We start from the raw sequence: 15,951 nt of genomic DNA on the forward strand, positions 1-15,951 counted from the left end.
GGTATATAAGAAATTTATATGAGGTTTGCTGTATTTGTTCTATGTTGGCAAAACAACCAGGGCTTCTTTGGCTTTAATGTGTATGTCAAGGCTTGAAGCTGTAGGTTCCAGAGAGAAGTGGGTAAAATTGGGCTGGAGAACTTACTGACTATGAGAGGTTAAAATTGGCTAATGTTACCTTGAAGCTTATGTGGAACTAGCCTATTTTTCTCACAGATCTTGCTTTAATTTGGGTTCTAAAGCATCACTCCTTTCGATCACAGTTGTGATTAAAAAGTGTGAAATGGTTATGTAGATAAAGACTTTATATAACGCGCACCAGAAGACTGTTTTCTTTTTTTTCCCCTTCTCTCTGTGAATATGAATATTTTAAGTTATTTACAGGTGCAGTCCAGGATAGATATTCTTGCTAAAGCATGTTTCTGGAGTTGTGTGAGTGTGTTTCTGGAGTTGCGTGAGGTATATACTGCTTCTTGATCCTGTTCTTCCCCCTGCTGGCTTTTCCTCTTTCTCAATCTCTTCCTCAGTAGATAATTTTCTGGCAATGCAGCTGCTCTGAAGTCTGGAATCTGGGTCAGTGTGTCGCACCCACTCTAGGCAGGACCTACAAGCACCTTGTGCAGGAATGCAACCAAGGTTTTACTTTTTACTGTAAAAATTATTTCCAACAATCCATACTCTGACTGGCTAATTCATTGAAATTCCAACTCTGTCTTACAAAAATCTGACATAACCTGGAGAAGAAATTGAGCAAGTTACTGAGAATATTGCTGCAGGTTTCTAGTTCTAGCAGGTTTGCTGAAGGCAGGCTTTGGGGAATTAGTCCTCATTAAGCGATTAATCTGATATAGGAATTACATTTTTGTGTGAAGTGGTGCAGTAATCAAGTTTTCTGGAACAAATACACTTGCTGATAAATAATAGAATAATACACTGAGGTTTACTTCAAAATATTTTGAGGTTTACAGCACTGCTGCATTGGATTCGAGTGTTGTGGAATGAGACTTTGAATTCTTGTTTTGACTAAATAGAAATATAAAAAAGAGTTTTTGTGGTTTTTTTTTTCTCCTCAATTACTCCAGGTCTGAGGAGAAGATTCTCTTTTCATTGTAGCCTTGAAATTTGAAATAGTGAGTTCCTAAGTGTTGTTCTTCATATTCCAGCAAAGTGGACCCAAGCTGTTTGTGCACCTGGCATCAAAGATGAAAAGTCCCAGTAGCGCTTCAGAGATTTGAGTTAATGTAGCTCCATGTAGGTGATACCGGGCAGAAAACAGTTCCTAAACATGGTTATCCTAAAACATACAACAGTGTGAGCAAAGTATGGCTCCATATACTAAATTCTTGAGCCTTATTTTAAAGGGAGAATTAACTCAATCCATTTTAACTTGGGGGGCATTCCTCTCTTATGTCCCCTAATAGCAATCAGGCTGAATCTCAAGAGAACCAATCCAGAGGAAATGCTTTTTTTTGCTTTCTGTTTTTTGTTTCTATACCCTTACCTGTAAAGATAACTACTGTGACAAATAACACACCGAAATTTGTAGGATACCTAGATCTAGATTCTGTCTCAATAGTAGTAGTATGGTAACTGCTTTTTTTTAGTATTAGTTTACCTTTCCTATTCAATAAAACACTAAATCTGGGGGGGAGTTGTGTACTGATTCCAAATTCAGTCAGAAATAAATATTACAGAATGCTGTAGACTACATTGATTCAGGCAATAATGAACTGTTTTAGTTTCTTACAGATTTATTGCTCTTAAATCCAAACATTTTCTGCTTTTAAATGCTGTTTGTGACTTCAACGTTAAATAATTTTGCTGCAGTATGAAGAAAGGTATGAATAACTGTACACTTATACAGCTAAGAGGATGTTCTGAGGGAAAGGAAAAGCTGTTTGGTAATCTGCTATTGATAATTAGTCTTTATTTTACTTTAATGAGCTATGTTTGCTGCTTGATTCCCAGTACAGTAGCATCTGGAGTTCTGGAGGAGCCCTGTGAGATTTTTTTCTTATGTGGAGTTTATAATTCATCAGATGATACTCTAATTTGTGAAGTAAATCCCCTAAGCTCTGTAGATAGTCATCAGTTTGGCTAGCGGGTGCTTGCTGGTGCCCTGTAGGAGTAAGTGTCATCTCTCTGTTTCTCAAATCTTTCATCTGTTGCGTTTACTCAGACCTTATGGAGGATATACATAACTCAAAGCAGTTTGGAGGTTAAGAATGTAAGGAATTGAATACATAAATAATTTTTCAGAAAAGGTTTTAGTTATAAATTCTTGCTGTAATCTTGTGGGGAAAAAAAGGTCATTTAAAACAATGGGCTGAACAACGAACATGTTGAACTGCAAACTTACCGATTTACCCTGCCTTGGTCCAATGTTGTAAGTCAGTACCCGGGAATAAAGAGGGAAGAAATGAAAGTTGTCATAGGCGTAGTTGTTACACAGAACTCTTCTCTAAAACTAATGATGTGTATAGTCTATTTATATATACTCTTGCTGTTTTGCAGCAGTTTGTTTGTCTTCTGCTAAGAAACTTTCAATAGTGCCTAATTCATGAGAAACTAGATGTAAATTTGTTTGTAATCGGTTGACTTACTGAGAGAGGAAGTAGCTGGGAGTAGAAGAATCTGCCCTCTAAGTTCCTCAGAGGCATCTCATTTTAAATAAACACATGGGGTTTCCATTAGTGTTTGCACACGATGCTTAGTGATCAAATAACGAGTTAAAAATAAATTCTAAAAACTTCTCTCATGAACAGGGTTCTTACCTTTCATACCTCAAAATGACTCAGAAATATTAAGCAAATTGGATGAAGAAGTTAATTCAGGCACATTGAAATCTGTGTTTTGTTTTTGGTTTTCTTTTGAAACTTTCAATTTTTTTCAGTTGAGGATCATATATAAGAGATAGATATATAAGAGATAGATATATAAGAGATAGATATATAAGAGATAGATATATAAGAGATAGATATATAAGAGATAGATATATAAGAGATAGATATGATATATGTATACATACATATACGTGTGTGTGTGTGTGTATATATATATATAATTTTTTTTCCTCAAACTGAACTTTTATTTTAAGTTTACCAGAGGTTTAAAGTAGACCTGCGCAAAACTTGCAGATGGCAAGCTTTCCTATTTCTTTTCTTTTTTTTTTTTTTCTTTCTTTTTTTTTTTAGTCCTAAAAGGTATGTGCAGCCCCAGAAGAGTGAAAGGTCCGAGCCGCCGGGATGTGGTTCATACCACAGTACCAAAGGTTGCGGTAGGAAGAAGTTCCCCTGTACGCATTTCTCGGCGCAGAGAGACGTAAGCACACACAGTGAGGTTGTGAATCCTGATTTCTCGCGATGCTACTTTGATTATCCACCTTTTAGATCCTGCAAGAGAAGCTGATCTTTGCTGAGAGCCCCCTCGGCTCCCGCGAGCACGGAGGCTGCTGTGCCTCCTCCCACGCTTCCTTTGAAGCCGTACTCCTCTAATCAGTGCCTGCCTTTGCCACGGCCTCCCTGAGAATGGGCATTAAAACCAACTCGATAGATGGTTTAATTGAGGACGAGGAGATAAATGACCAGGTGCAAGTCCCTTTTACAGGGTTTCACTCTTCCAAGTACTGATAGAAGCAGTTTTTACTAGCACTTTGCCCACACGTGTGGGAAAACAGCAGTGCGTTTCTCACCGGTTTGTTCTCATCAGAAAGGTGAGCTCTGGCTATGGCCACACAAACGAGTTGCTATGAGGTAAGCTGAAGGGTGGATTTCTGGTGTATCGAACGTTCTGCTGTAATGCCCTCAGGGTGTGCTTTTGCCCTGTGCGGAGTGCATGGTACCTTCATTCCCCATGGCAGTGAATTAAGGCACGTCGTGCGGGTAAGTTTGTGCAGACGTACAGTCACTGAGCAATTTTTAATACACTGCAGCCTGTCTTACTCAGAGAATTGGAAATGAGTCAAAGCTGTGTTTTTCTAGTCGTCGTGTTGAAAGGGCAGAGGAGGTTTGGTAGATGTATTTGGATCAATGGACATGAACTTTCAGGGAAAGTTGTTGGTGAGGGAGGACCCTGGAGGTCTGACAGTTTGGGTGTTGAAACAAGATTAAAGAGCTTGTTACCGTTTGTATTCGATTCCGCATTGTGTTATGCAGTGCTGCAAAGCTTGGCCGTGACACATCCAATGGGTTGTAATGAAAAATGGAGGAAGAAGGAAGTTTGAGGGGTTTGGTTTTCTAATTAAAGAAGTTTACTTAAGGTAGGGTATTTCTCTTATTTTTCTCAAGTAATAAAACAGTAAATTGTGTGTCTGTTAGCAGCTTCCTCTACTCAGGAGTAGAATGCACTCAGAAATCTTTCCCTGGAGTGAAAGCATCTATGTTTTCAGCTTTAAAACTAATAATTTATCATATATTAATGCTTCTACAGCTTCTATTAATGCTACAGCTTCTTCATATCTTCAGTTATCTCAGCTATGTAGATGTGCCTCATTTAGATCTCCTCATTAGATTTTTTTGGTTTTGTTTTTTTTGGTTTTGCTCTTCAGTATCTAGGACTTGTATTTTCCTGCCTTGCTTTGGAGTACGTTGTCCTTCGATGGTCTCCTGTAAGGGTGTGTAATTCACTGTCCTTAGGTAGTGTAATGAGCTGTGGAAGTTAATTTTCTTAACTGCTAACAGCAGCCTTACTGGTGTTACAAGTGCAGTGATGTTTGTTGTCCACATTGATTAGATTAAGTGTTAGTAGGTTCAGCCTTCCATAATAAAAGGGCAGTTGGATTGAAGAGCACCAGTAACCCTCAATCTATTTTTGAGCATATACAGACTCCAATTTACATCTAGGAAGGAGCTCTCCTGGTTGGGGAAGAGAGACTGTGTTGGAGGAGGAGAGGCTGTTATAGTTGTGCCTTCTGGAAAAGTTTCATCTTCCTGCCTCCGTGATGGCGCGGTCGTTGTAAAGCACTGCCGCGCAACCACCGTCAGTCCCTTATCGTTTCACACTGTGGCACCACAAATTCTATTTGGCACAGGAGAAGAACAAATGGCCGTGGGTGGGAGGCCAGCAGCTATCCAAGTGGGTACTGCTGCGAAACTTCCTCCCGCTTCAAACCGCGGCCAAAGGCTTCGTTCGTGCTGTGGAGTTTCGATGGCGTTAGGTCCGTGTCCTTCAGCGGGATACGACAGCGATGCCAGGGTGTGTGCCCGCGACGAGGGCAAGCAGGTTTTCTGCTCTGAGTTGGCACCAGGACGCAGCGTGCGCTCGGGAGGGTATTTCAGTGCATCTTTCAGCCCCTTCTCATGCAGTGCAATGAGCTCTTGCGGAGTCCTTCTGGGTGCCATGCACTTTTTGTCTCGCAAAGTTATTGTTGCTACCTGCGGCTTCCAGGTGACAATTTTGCATGCCAGGTTTTGAATGCCTGCAGCCTCTTTTTTTTTTTTTTGCTATAGGCATATGTACCAAACGGCTTTTTCCTTTGGCTTTTTGAATTTTGGTTTTCTGGCTTCAAAGCCTTTGACAGAAAGAACGGTAGGAGGCTTTGTGGGATTGGTGATGGAAAACTGCACCTTTGGAGAGACAACAGGTTGTTCAAAAGTATTTTTGCCAGTTGTATACAGTAATATAAATGGTAACAGGGCATATGTCACTTGGGTATAAGTTCTACCTTTAAACAGAAATCTGGTGCCTCTTTAAAAGGACTGTGAAGGTACATGCATTCAGGGTTTTTGAAGAAACTCGAAATACCTTTTGAGCATATTAAGGTTGTTTTAGCAAGATTAAAGATGGTCTTATTCTAGTGGTACTGTCTAAACAAAATGAGTTGTCTTCTGTCATAAATTCATGTTTCTTCCTGTTCTGTTTGGAACTGATGATGGATGGAGTAATAGCAGAACAAGTTTGTTTTACGTTTGCAAAAGTGTGCCCTTAAAGCTCACCCTAGGTATGTCTACAATATTTAGCTCCAGCAACGGTGCCTAAAGACAGATTTCTTTCCATTAATAGTCACTACCTTTAGTCAAAGTTACTCCCTAACTCAAAAGCTTGAGGAGAAAAAGTTGGCATTGTTCCATTTCTCAAAGAGCAATAGTGTTAGACTGGTAGGGAACTACTTTAAAAGTCCCAAGCTTTTCACCGAAATCAACTATTCCTGTTTTTCGAAGTTGGTAGGGACTTTAGTAAGCAGAAGTCGTTGATCTCAGCTGGGTTTCTTAGGCTTTTTCTACACCATACAAAGCTTTTAATCAACAGGTGTAGAATTTCAGTCACAAAAGTATCTTGGTTCACATCAATTTTAGAGGTAAAAGCCTCACGTACAAGTCATTGAAATTAAAAACGCGGCTCTTTGTGTCCACTGAGATCATCTCTCTGGAGACATATTGTAGTGTTTCCTTACAGCTATTTCAAATTAGAAGATACTTCAAAACATTTCAGGTTGTTACTCTCTCTTGCAAAGAAACAGAATGCACCCTGCCGAGAAAAATACCTTAATACTTCTTTTCAAGATCTAATAGGGCGCTTAGAATTTCCTATAAAAATCATCCTTTTCAGTATTAATAATGAAGAGAGTAGAGTCTGTTCAAATGCATTGTCACCATCCACGCCTTAACTGTGGAGCGCAGAGCTATGAATGAAAAATGGGTTTAGTGTTCTCAGAATAGTTGAATTCTGCTGTGAATTCTTTCTCGCTGATGCTCGTGATCTGTTTTATTGAGAATATCTCCTTGTAGTTGCACCCTGCGTAGCTGTAGCACGGTTCGGTTTGTATCAGCAGCCCTCCTGCTAGTCCTGCTCCCCTGGTCCCTTGGGATCTGTGTGGCTGGGAGCAGGGAAGGAGTTAACAATAACTAGTGCCACTGGTTATCCAGACAATATTAGTGTTGCCGTTTGCAGTTATTTGCAAAGCAGTTGTGAAAGAGAAAGAAATCCTTTTCTCCCAGAAGTTTTCTCTGTGACTTGGATGTTTCAAGCTCTGTACATCTCCGGTAGAAGAGCACATGGTGGGAAGTCATTTGCACACGGGGGCTTTGCTGCACTTTTTGTAAGTGAAGAAAAGTAGGTGAACTGATTTTCCCTTCTCATGAGCTCCATGGTTAGCTTTTTAATACTTTAATCAGATGAATGTACATTACAGCAAATATTGTCTAGGGTTCATGTTAAGGTTCTCCTTAGAATGGAGAGATCGGGTTAGACATGGAAAAATCTAATTTACTTGCTCTGCACTATAAAGTTTCAGAATATTGAATGACATTTCCTGTGTTGAGGCGAATAAACACTTTATTACATGTTGCGACAACAGTGATTATCTTCGCATGAAGTATTTTTTGATTTTTCTTTTTTCTTGCCCTGTTTGAGCATGTGTTTTGATTATTCACTCCCAGCACGTGGAATGAAAATTGGAGCTGTTGGAGACAATCTTGAGAAAACATGGGATAAAACCTGGCTTTGTCTACTCTTTTTGTGGTTGTGGGTCTAAAGTAAAGCTGCAAATCCTGGGAAGGCATCCCTGGAGCAGATGGTACTGGCAAGGATCCTCCTCAGGAAGGAATCTGAGATTCTTACCCTATGCCAGATACTCTAGATCAGCCTGTGCGCAGCACTGATGTACGGCATGACTTTGTTCATCCTGGTTTTTTGAACTTTCATGTGGTTTCTAGGCCTAGTTTAAAAATAGAAGAAGTATTCTCACCAAGACTCTGTCTGAATAGAAGTTTGGGGATGGTTTCTGTGTGTGTCCCACTTCTCGAATATTCACTTTTCCTCTGAACTCTTCACCAGAATCGGCCATACTTTTCTGGTGAATAAAGTTTTCTTAAAATACTTTGGAGGAAGCTTCCAGTCGATGGATGCCCTGAGCTTGGTGCTTACCAGCTCCGGTGGTTTGTCTTGGGAACAGGAGGTGCTATTTCCTTTTTGCATTTCTGTGAAAGAGTTGTGCAGTAAATTGTTCTTGTGGGTATAGATCAAATATATTCCTTATCTTAAAATATTGACCCTGAAAGGTGGCAGAACCTTTTCTGTATCGTGAGGTTAGAAATCTCTTCAAGCACAGCCACACTGAAGATCGAAGTGGTTGATTAAAGGACCTATTTATTGAAGACTGCAACAATTTCTTTTAGAAATGCCGTTGTTAGAAGCATCTGTGTATTACTGAGGGAGAGAGGAGTGAAGGGAGTGAAATTGTATCCTTTTCCTAGGATGATTTTTCTCTGGATTATTTTACAGTATTTGAGTTCGTACTTTGATGTTGTTATGGACTTTGGAAGCGCTCTTCTGGCAGGGCGTCTAGTTTAAGGAAGATAATAAAGCTGCAACTGTGGAGGCGAGGCAGAGCCGTGTGGATAGGAGGAGCGTGAGAGAGGCTTCTACTTTATGCACGAGTCTTCCTGAGCCTGCATTAGGGAAGAGCTTATAATTGCAGACCACCGTTTTGAAACAAATTTTACATAAAAGCTGTTCTGACAATATTTTTAACTTCTAAGTAGTGAATGTTCTTCTGCCTTTGTAATGAAAACTGTTTTACTAAGCTAAAATTGTAACAGAAACTTTGATGCCTTGGGAGAGCTGGGTACTGGATCTGCCCAAATTAGCACATGATATTTTTTAATCATAGGAGGCAAGAGTGTGTGTATACAGTCTCTTTGAAGACGAGTCTTCTGCCACACTCAATGCTTAAAGGATTGGTATAGCAGTGTGTATTTTATTTTTTTCCCCTCCTAACACAGAGAGTATTTTTATTAGCATCTGGAATACTTTTTGGCTAGTTCAAAATCAACTTAAATCCAAACTTACCTTACTTGTGATTTAGAAGTCACATTTGATGTAGTATTGCTGCACGCTGTATTTTTCATTTAAAGTCCTGTACTGCCCTCTAGTGATATTCTGACTCTATCGTATGTACTTTGTCTGTTTTTCAGATGTGCAGAGTATTTCCATAGTTACATTTGCTGCTGAAGCTCATTAAAACTTTCTGTTTGCCGTACAGGTTTCTAGCATAAGCTTACAAAGGCTGGTTTTAAAAATTATTATTTCACCCTGAATTGTTTTGAATTCTTTTCCTGCACATTTTGAAGTAAACTGAGCAATTTTGCTTTTCAGGTTGGAAGGCATTTTGAAAGTGCACACCTACATTTTTTTGATGAATTGTCCAACACTTCATTTTCTCTATGTACATTGGAAATACAATCAACTTGTAATGCAGGCATTGCCTGTTTAAAACTCCCTTTTATAGTTTTGTATGTGGCCTAGCACATAAGGAACCAGAAGAAATAGTAGCTAATACATTGGCCTTAAGATGTTGTTGTTGAAATTAGCTTAGAAAAGGAAGCAGCATTCTGATGGAAAATTTTTAAGAGGCAACTGGTTCCCTGTATGCGTTTAGTAAAAAGTGTGTTGACCTTGACTGCCATTTTAATGACACACAATTTCATCCAATAAACGGAGGGGACTGAAGTATGTGCAGACCATCAGCTATGTTTAGGCCACATCTGAGCACTCAAACGATACCAGGGCATTGCTAATGCAGCACAGTTTCTTCTGGCCTTCTTGGGTGTAGGGTTGTTTACATGAGTATAAATACACAGTTATAGGAGTGTCTCATTTTCCTGTGTGGAAATGAGAATTCATCCCAGTGATGTTACCTGTTTTAGAAGCGAGTTCTGTCACTTGCTACAGTATCTGAGCTCTTTTCACAGAAAAGCAATAGTGAAGTGCCTAGAAGACTTAGTGGAGTTTCTTGATATTTGACCCTTCTTGGGGCTCTGCTAACACATAGACTAAGTGGATTTTTGGTCAGAAGCCCTTCAAGTCCGTGTTAGAGGATACCTTAAATGCTCTCTTATTAGTGGGGGAGTGAAAAACATGCCCAGGCATTTTTACAAGATTTATTAGAGAATATAGAAGGAAAATAAAGATATCCAACTACCGTTTCTTTCTCCTGCTTCTCTTCTCCATTCTTCTCTTTATTTCTTTCCTTTTTGTTTTCACTGTTCAGGCGTTGCCGCCCTACTGGAAATATGGGGTCTGAAAATCCAAGTCCGCAGAACCCTGGCTGTAAGATCATGACCTTTCGTCCCACCCTCGAGGAGTTTCGGGACTTTGGGAAATATATTGCCTACATTGAATCGCAAGGAGCTCACCGAGCAGGGCTTGCCAAGGTGAGTTGCCTTAGCTTAGGTATTGAAAGCTTCCTGGAGGGCACTTTCCTGACTGTCTGTCTTCAGTAAGGTATCTGTGAAATAATATCACTTGGAGGTAGTTTACTTAAATGTAGTGAGGCAGAGCATCGTTTTGAAAATTGAACTTGCAATCTCTGTGTTTTGATTTAGCTACAGAGGAAAGGGGGAGGGTTTTCAGGCCTTTCATAAGACTAAAAGAAGCTTTTATTTAAAGGAAGCCTCCCTAACTGGAAAACAAAGATGTTCCCAGTGCTTCCAGAGTTGGAGTAAGGGTGCTTCCAGGTCCTGATCCTGTTACTGAGATATAGATACAGATAGCCGTGGTCCTCAATGGCTGGAGGTGTGAGGTCTTCAGCTTCCTCAGTGTAGGGTAAAGAATCAAGTTTTTGAAGCCTACTTAAGTTTGGATGGTGAAGAGACCCTGAGATATATGTAAAGCTATATCCATATGAATTGGTACAAACTTTTACTCTCTTTATGCTCTGAACTACCACCTTACGCTAGCTTGAATCTGGACCTGTAAATGCATCCTGTGTACGTGTGGTCCTCAAAGGTATTTGAAAGTCTTGTTTTGACCTTCAGAAAATAGCTGTCCAGCCAGGTTGAAAATCTCTGTCCATCTCCTCTCCCCACCCCCATTTTATGCTGAAACTGATGAAACATTAAGAGACCTCTTCATGGGAAGCTTTAAAAATTCAATACTTTGCCTACAGGTGCTTGGAAAAAATCAGGACTAACTGAATAGAAAGATTATTTCTGTGGCTGTGTCTTGTTGCACCATAGGCTGAGAGATTCATTTGTCCTGACAAGGTAGTTGTACGTGTAGTATTTAGCAGAACTTAATAAAGCACAGCAGAGGAGAGAGGTAAAGCTGTTAGGCATGAAATAATATTTACCTTTTGTTAAAACATAGGTCAATTACTGTTTTTATTACAGTTCTAAATAGAGCTGGGTACTGATAAAAAGCTCTCTGTAATATGTTTCCTTGTCCGCTCAAGTGTACTAGCAATTACATTCTGGGAGACCAGTAGGGTAGATTATTTTAATAAAAGCTGCTGGTGAATTCCAGATGCCATAAAGAAATGGCTACCTATAGGACTAAATCTCAGCATTTCAAGTTAATCTTTGTGTCTGGTTCCTGTGACTGCGGTTCAAAACCTTTTAATGGAAGCAGAGCTCATCATATCCTGGAGGAACCATGCCCATGAAAATCAATAACTTGTGCTTCCATTCCTATAGCTTTTTTTTCCAGTAAATCCATATACCAAGTTAGATTGCAGATACATTTTCATCATTCTGCATGCTCACTGAATGTTCTACTGATTGTTCTCTGATCTTGAGCCTAGAATTATTGGCAGCTGTTCTCTTTAAAATTTAAGCTTTTTCTTCCAGACTCAGCGCTGCTTTGTAGCAGTTTTTTGCACAGTCTCTAAGAATGGGGAAAGAGTTCTGGGCACGTTCCCCACAGTTTTCTTTTGTCCTTCTCCACCCCCTGCCCCTTTTTGTTTAAAGAGCTATTTGGAACCCTGGTGTTTCACCTACAAATACAGAAACAGCAACAGCAATAGTGCAACAGGATTGTGAGGTTTCCTAGTTTTAAAGAAGCTATCAGCCCTCTAATGATGTTACTGAGTCCTGTATTTCAGCAGTTTCAGAACAGGTGGCTTGACTTATGTGCTGGTTATTTGAGATGGTGCGGTTATTTGATATCCTACAGCAGCAGGATGAAATACCTTCTGCTTAAATGTGTTTTTCTCAGTAAAAGTTAAGTGTTTGCCTGTTGTGCCCATGAAGTTTTGTTTGTTTGTTTTTCCTCCTCTTCCAGGTGATTCCTCCCAAGGAATGGAAGCCCCGAAAAACCTACGACGATATAGATGATATGGTTATCCCAGCTCCTATTCAGCAGGTGGTTACTGGACAGTCAGGGTTATTCACCCAGTATAATATACAGAAGAAACCGATGACTGTGGGAGAGTACCGGCGTCTGGCTAATAGCGAGAAGTATGTTAGTGTTAAGCGTTGCGTTATGTTGTGAACAGGGGCGTTTTGCGGAAAGCCTTTCTTTCTAAAAACAAACTGAAAAGAAAATGCAGCCATCCTTGTTAAATCAGAAGCATTTTGGTGGAAACAGCTTTTTCTTGAAATTTTAAAAGTCCAGAATCTTAAACAAGTTTATAACTTGGTTGCTCTTGAAGTATCTTTGATCTTTTTCTGTGAACTGGTATAGAAAGGTTCTTGGAAATCAGTCTTTGGCTAAGAATATCTCTGAAAAAATGTCTTGAGACCCAAAGAAGAGCTCTCCGTTTATGAATGTTTGTCTTGAAAAGCTGAGGTACAAATATCCGTATCTTGGAGTGCCTGAGCTAATATTGGTAGCACACGTCTTCTGAAGTGAATGGGAATATTGCAAAACACTTCAGTTAGCTGAGACAAGTTAACTCTGGCATGAGCTGCAGTTGCATTCTTTTTGCAGATCCACTTTCTCAGAGCTCTGGAGTATCTTGGGTTTTAACTCAAGCAACACTGACAAACATGCATTCAATCTTAAAACATTGCTAGTAAAACATATACATGAGTGCTTTGCCTGTGTTCAGCAACCTGTGTGATAACTTAATCTCCTGCATCCTTAGGGATGGTGATCTGGTGCTTCACATAAATGCTCGTGCTATTTTTTTGTCAATATGCACTAAGAGTTTTTGTAGAAAGATTGGAAAGGCAGTAAATTATATGAATCTAAGTAGAATTAAAAATGAAGCACATCTTTAGTAACCTCCTGAGTGTCTATTTTGAAAGCTACCTTACTTTTAGAGCACTTTCAGGCTTACAGGCCCTAGAAAATGAGAGAAGGAAGGAAGTTTACTAGCTTAAATTCTGGGACTAGAAACAAAAAGACTGGAGTTGTGTGCTTGGCTGTATCCTTGCACTACAACATGATATTAATCCACCTCATTTTTTTCTTTGATTTCTTCCTATGCTAAATATAATATACTTTTAAGGTGTAGTAACAAGTCCAGATAATTTGTTGATATTTTGTACATTGCTTTGAGATGATTCGATGGAGGATGCTATAAAAACACAAGGGGATCAATTTTCACTGTTGCGTGTCCACTTTTATTGTGTCTTGCTCCCTAGAATCTGCTGCCCAAACTCCAGTTCCTGTCTTTTTCTGTCCTTAAAGTTAGGAGTGCCTATTCCAAGCAGGTCTTTCACAAAGCTGAGAAATGCATGCTGCTTTTCAGTCATTTATCAGTCTCTGATGAATGTTCCTTGAGACTTCTTACATCCTGCCCTTTTCTATGTTTTTATCAGGTATTGTACTCCTCGCCATCAAGATTTTGAAGATTTGGAGCGTAAGTACTGGAAGAATCTCACATTTGTCTCACCAATTTATGGGGCTGATATCAGCGGCTCACTGTATGATTCAGTAAGTGAAAAGCCTGGCTCTTTTTTTTATATATATTATGGACACTGACTTTTCTTTATTGCTGTTTACTCATTAGAAGTAGTACTTCAGAATGAGTTATTAGATTTAGCCACCTTGAAAAGGCAACTTAAATCTTTATTCTTCCCTCATTAGGATAATGTGACTAAACTTCCATCCCTCCCCAGAGATTCAGGATGACAGAGTCAATGGAATCTGTGATAATTCTTAATCTTACTAGAAAAATTAGACAAAGATTGATTTAGTTGAATTCTTATGGAGCCTCTGGCAGAAGTCTGTATAAAACTTGCATAAAAGGTTTTTGCTACTTTGATGAGAGTATCACGTTCTTATCCAGGATACGATCAGGGAAAGCGACGTAACTGGACATGAATGCAAGCTGTAGGAGAAGTAACTTCTGCAATGTCCTGAATATAGGTTTTGTTTACTTCAGTCTCCTTCAAGCTCCTATAAGCAGAACTTACATAATAGGATTGCCAGCCACTTCTAAAAGAACATTTCCTATTGTCCAATTACTTATATTGCTCTAAGAACTGAGGTATCAGAGTAGCAAGATACATTTTCTCTCTGCACTCCTTTTCATCTTGCTTTTCAGCTGCTTCCTTTCTACATCCCTTTACCTCCTGCCCCCTCTTTGTTGTTTTTTTTTTTTAGGTTGATTTAGAAAGTTTCAAGATGAGCAGCTTGAATTTCACTGTCTTACAGTTATTCCAGCAAGCGGCATGAAGCTGATATTGCTTTCATGTGTATCTGTTACTTGCATGCATGCTAAATGCACTAGGGAAAAGGGGTGGGAAGGAGATGATTAATTTCTTTTTGGAGATTGTATTACTCTTCAGGCAATCTCAAGCTTAAAGATTTGTACCAACTTGTGTGGCTTTTCTRTTTTGTACTAAAGTACAGAAAACTGACTACTAGACTTAGAATTTTTCTTTTCATTAGTCTTTCTATTGAAATATTTGTCAGCAAATTTGTCTTCCCTATTCTTTATGTGAAGTACCTCGCTGATGTAGAGGTCTCTGCCTGTCTGGCCGCATTTCAGTCTAGTGTTCATGATCAGTTGATCCGAGACATTCTCTACATGAAGAATGTAATCTAAATGGAATATCCTCGTGAGAGAAGTGTATTTTACCTTTAGTTTATCTTGTATTTATTAGTAAAACAGTTACTTAATGGTGGAGTATCTCAGATGCTTCTTTAGAGAATGCATGTAATAAGAAGCTGGTAAGCCTTTTACCACAATGTAGGGTTAACACATCTTTTTTGTGGTTATTGATAAACATTAAGAGTAAACTTGATTGAAATGGAGGGAAATTAAATTAATGCAGATACAGGAAACCCTCCAGGATAACATTAGGATATTTATAACCACACTTTAAGGCATTCAAGGGGGTTGTGGGATATTCTGCAGCAGCAAGTTCTGATATGTTCCAATACAAAACATATTTCTTTTGAATTATAGGATGTGGAAGAATGGAACATTGGCAATCTGAACACCCTCTTAGACATGGTGGAACATGAGTGTGGTATTATCATAGAAGGTGTAAACACTCCCTACCTCTACTTTGGGATGTGGAAGACAACATTTGCTTGGCATACAGAGGACATGGATCTCTATAGTATCAACTACTTGCATTTTGGCGAGCCAAAATCCTGGTAAGTGACATAGTACTGATAGATACTTTGCCTCTGCTCAGAAACCACTGCAATATCCTTTTTTCTTCTCGACTAGGGTCTTCTGTTTCTCCCCAGAGCATAATCTTGATACAAAAACAGTTCTTAATTTACAATAAAATGAAAAAAAAAAAAAAAAAGAACATATTTGCTTTAGCTAGAACAATTGAAACTTCATAACATTCTTAAAGTGCCTTTCCATGGAGGTTTAAGCTGATCTGTGTCTAAGCTGTGGTGGGCCTGCCCTTCCTTTTCTTCAAGCGTGCATCTTGCCATCCCTGTTGCACCAGAAGCAGGTAGGGAGCTAGTTTGGAGAGCTGTAAAAACTAAACCAAAAAGAAAAGAAAAGGAAAAAAATGGCTGGTTCATTTCCCTGAACTGGCTTGATGCCTAACTGAGCTGCCACCGATGTTCCCATAAAGAAGGGGGCCCTGACTTAAGCCTAAGCTGCCATGAAACTGTCTCTCTTATGTTCCACTTAATCCAAGTGCAGGCTAGCTACGAAGGCAGCGATCCTGCTTGCTTCCGGTCTACAGCAGGAAGGCAGATTGGTGTAAGGCTTCCCATTGGGTCCAAATGAGAGGAACATCAGGAGGGGGGAGTGGGGCACTACCCCCCCCCCCACACACACACACATTTGAAAGCAGTTTCACTTGCTTTCTT

At 39.5% G+C, this 15,951-nt stretch overlaps 1 protein-coding gene across 6 annotated transcripts in view; it reads left to right on the plus strand.

The window, feature by feature from the left end:
- The window catches only part of KDM4B (lysine demethylase 4B), a 94,670-nt gene that overhangs the window by 4,080 nt on the left and 74,639 nt on the right, over positions 1 to 15,951 (plus strand). For all 6 annotated transcript variants that reach the window (XM_026067116.1, XM_026067117.1, XM_026067115.1 and 3 more), the window contains exons 2-5: positions 9,989 to 10,151; positions 11,998 to 12,173; positions 13,482 to 13,596; positions 15,077 to 15,270. In XM_026067116.1, coding sequence (XP_025922901.1) covers positions 10,011 to 10,151; positions 11,998 to 12,173; positions 13,482 to 13,596; positions 15,077 to 15,270 — 626 coding nt within the window. In that variant the 5' untranslated portion in view covers positions 9,989 to 10,010. The remainder of the gene's footprint in view (positions 1 to 9,988; positions 10,152 to 11,997; positions 12,174 to 13,481; positions 13,597 to 15,076; positions 15,271 to 15,951) is intronic.

This window comes from Apteryx rowi, unplaced genomic scaffold, assembly GCF_003343035.1.
Source record: "Apteryx rowi isolate R43461 unplaced genomic scaffold, aptRow1 scaffold_254, whole genome shotgun sequence".
NCBI classification, from domain to species: domain Eukaryota; kingdom Metazoa; phylum Chordata; class Aves; order Apterygiformes; family Apterygidae; genus Apteryx; species Apteryx rowi.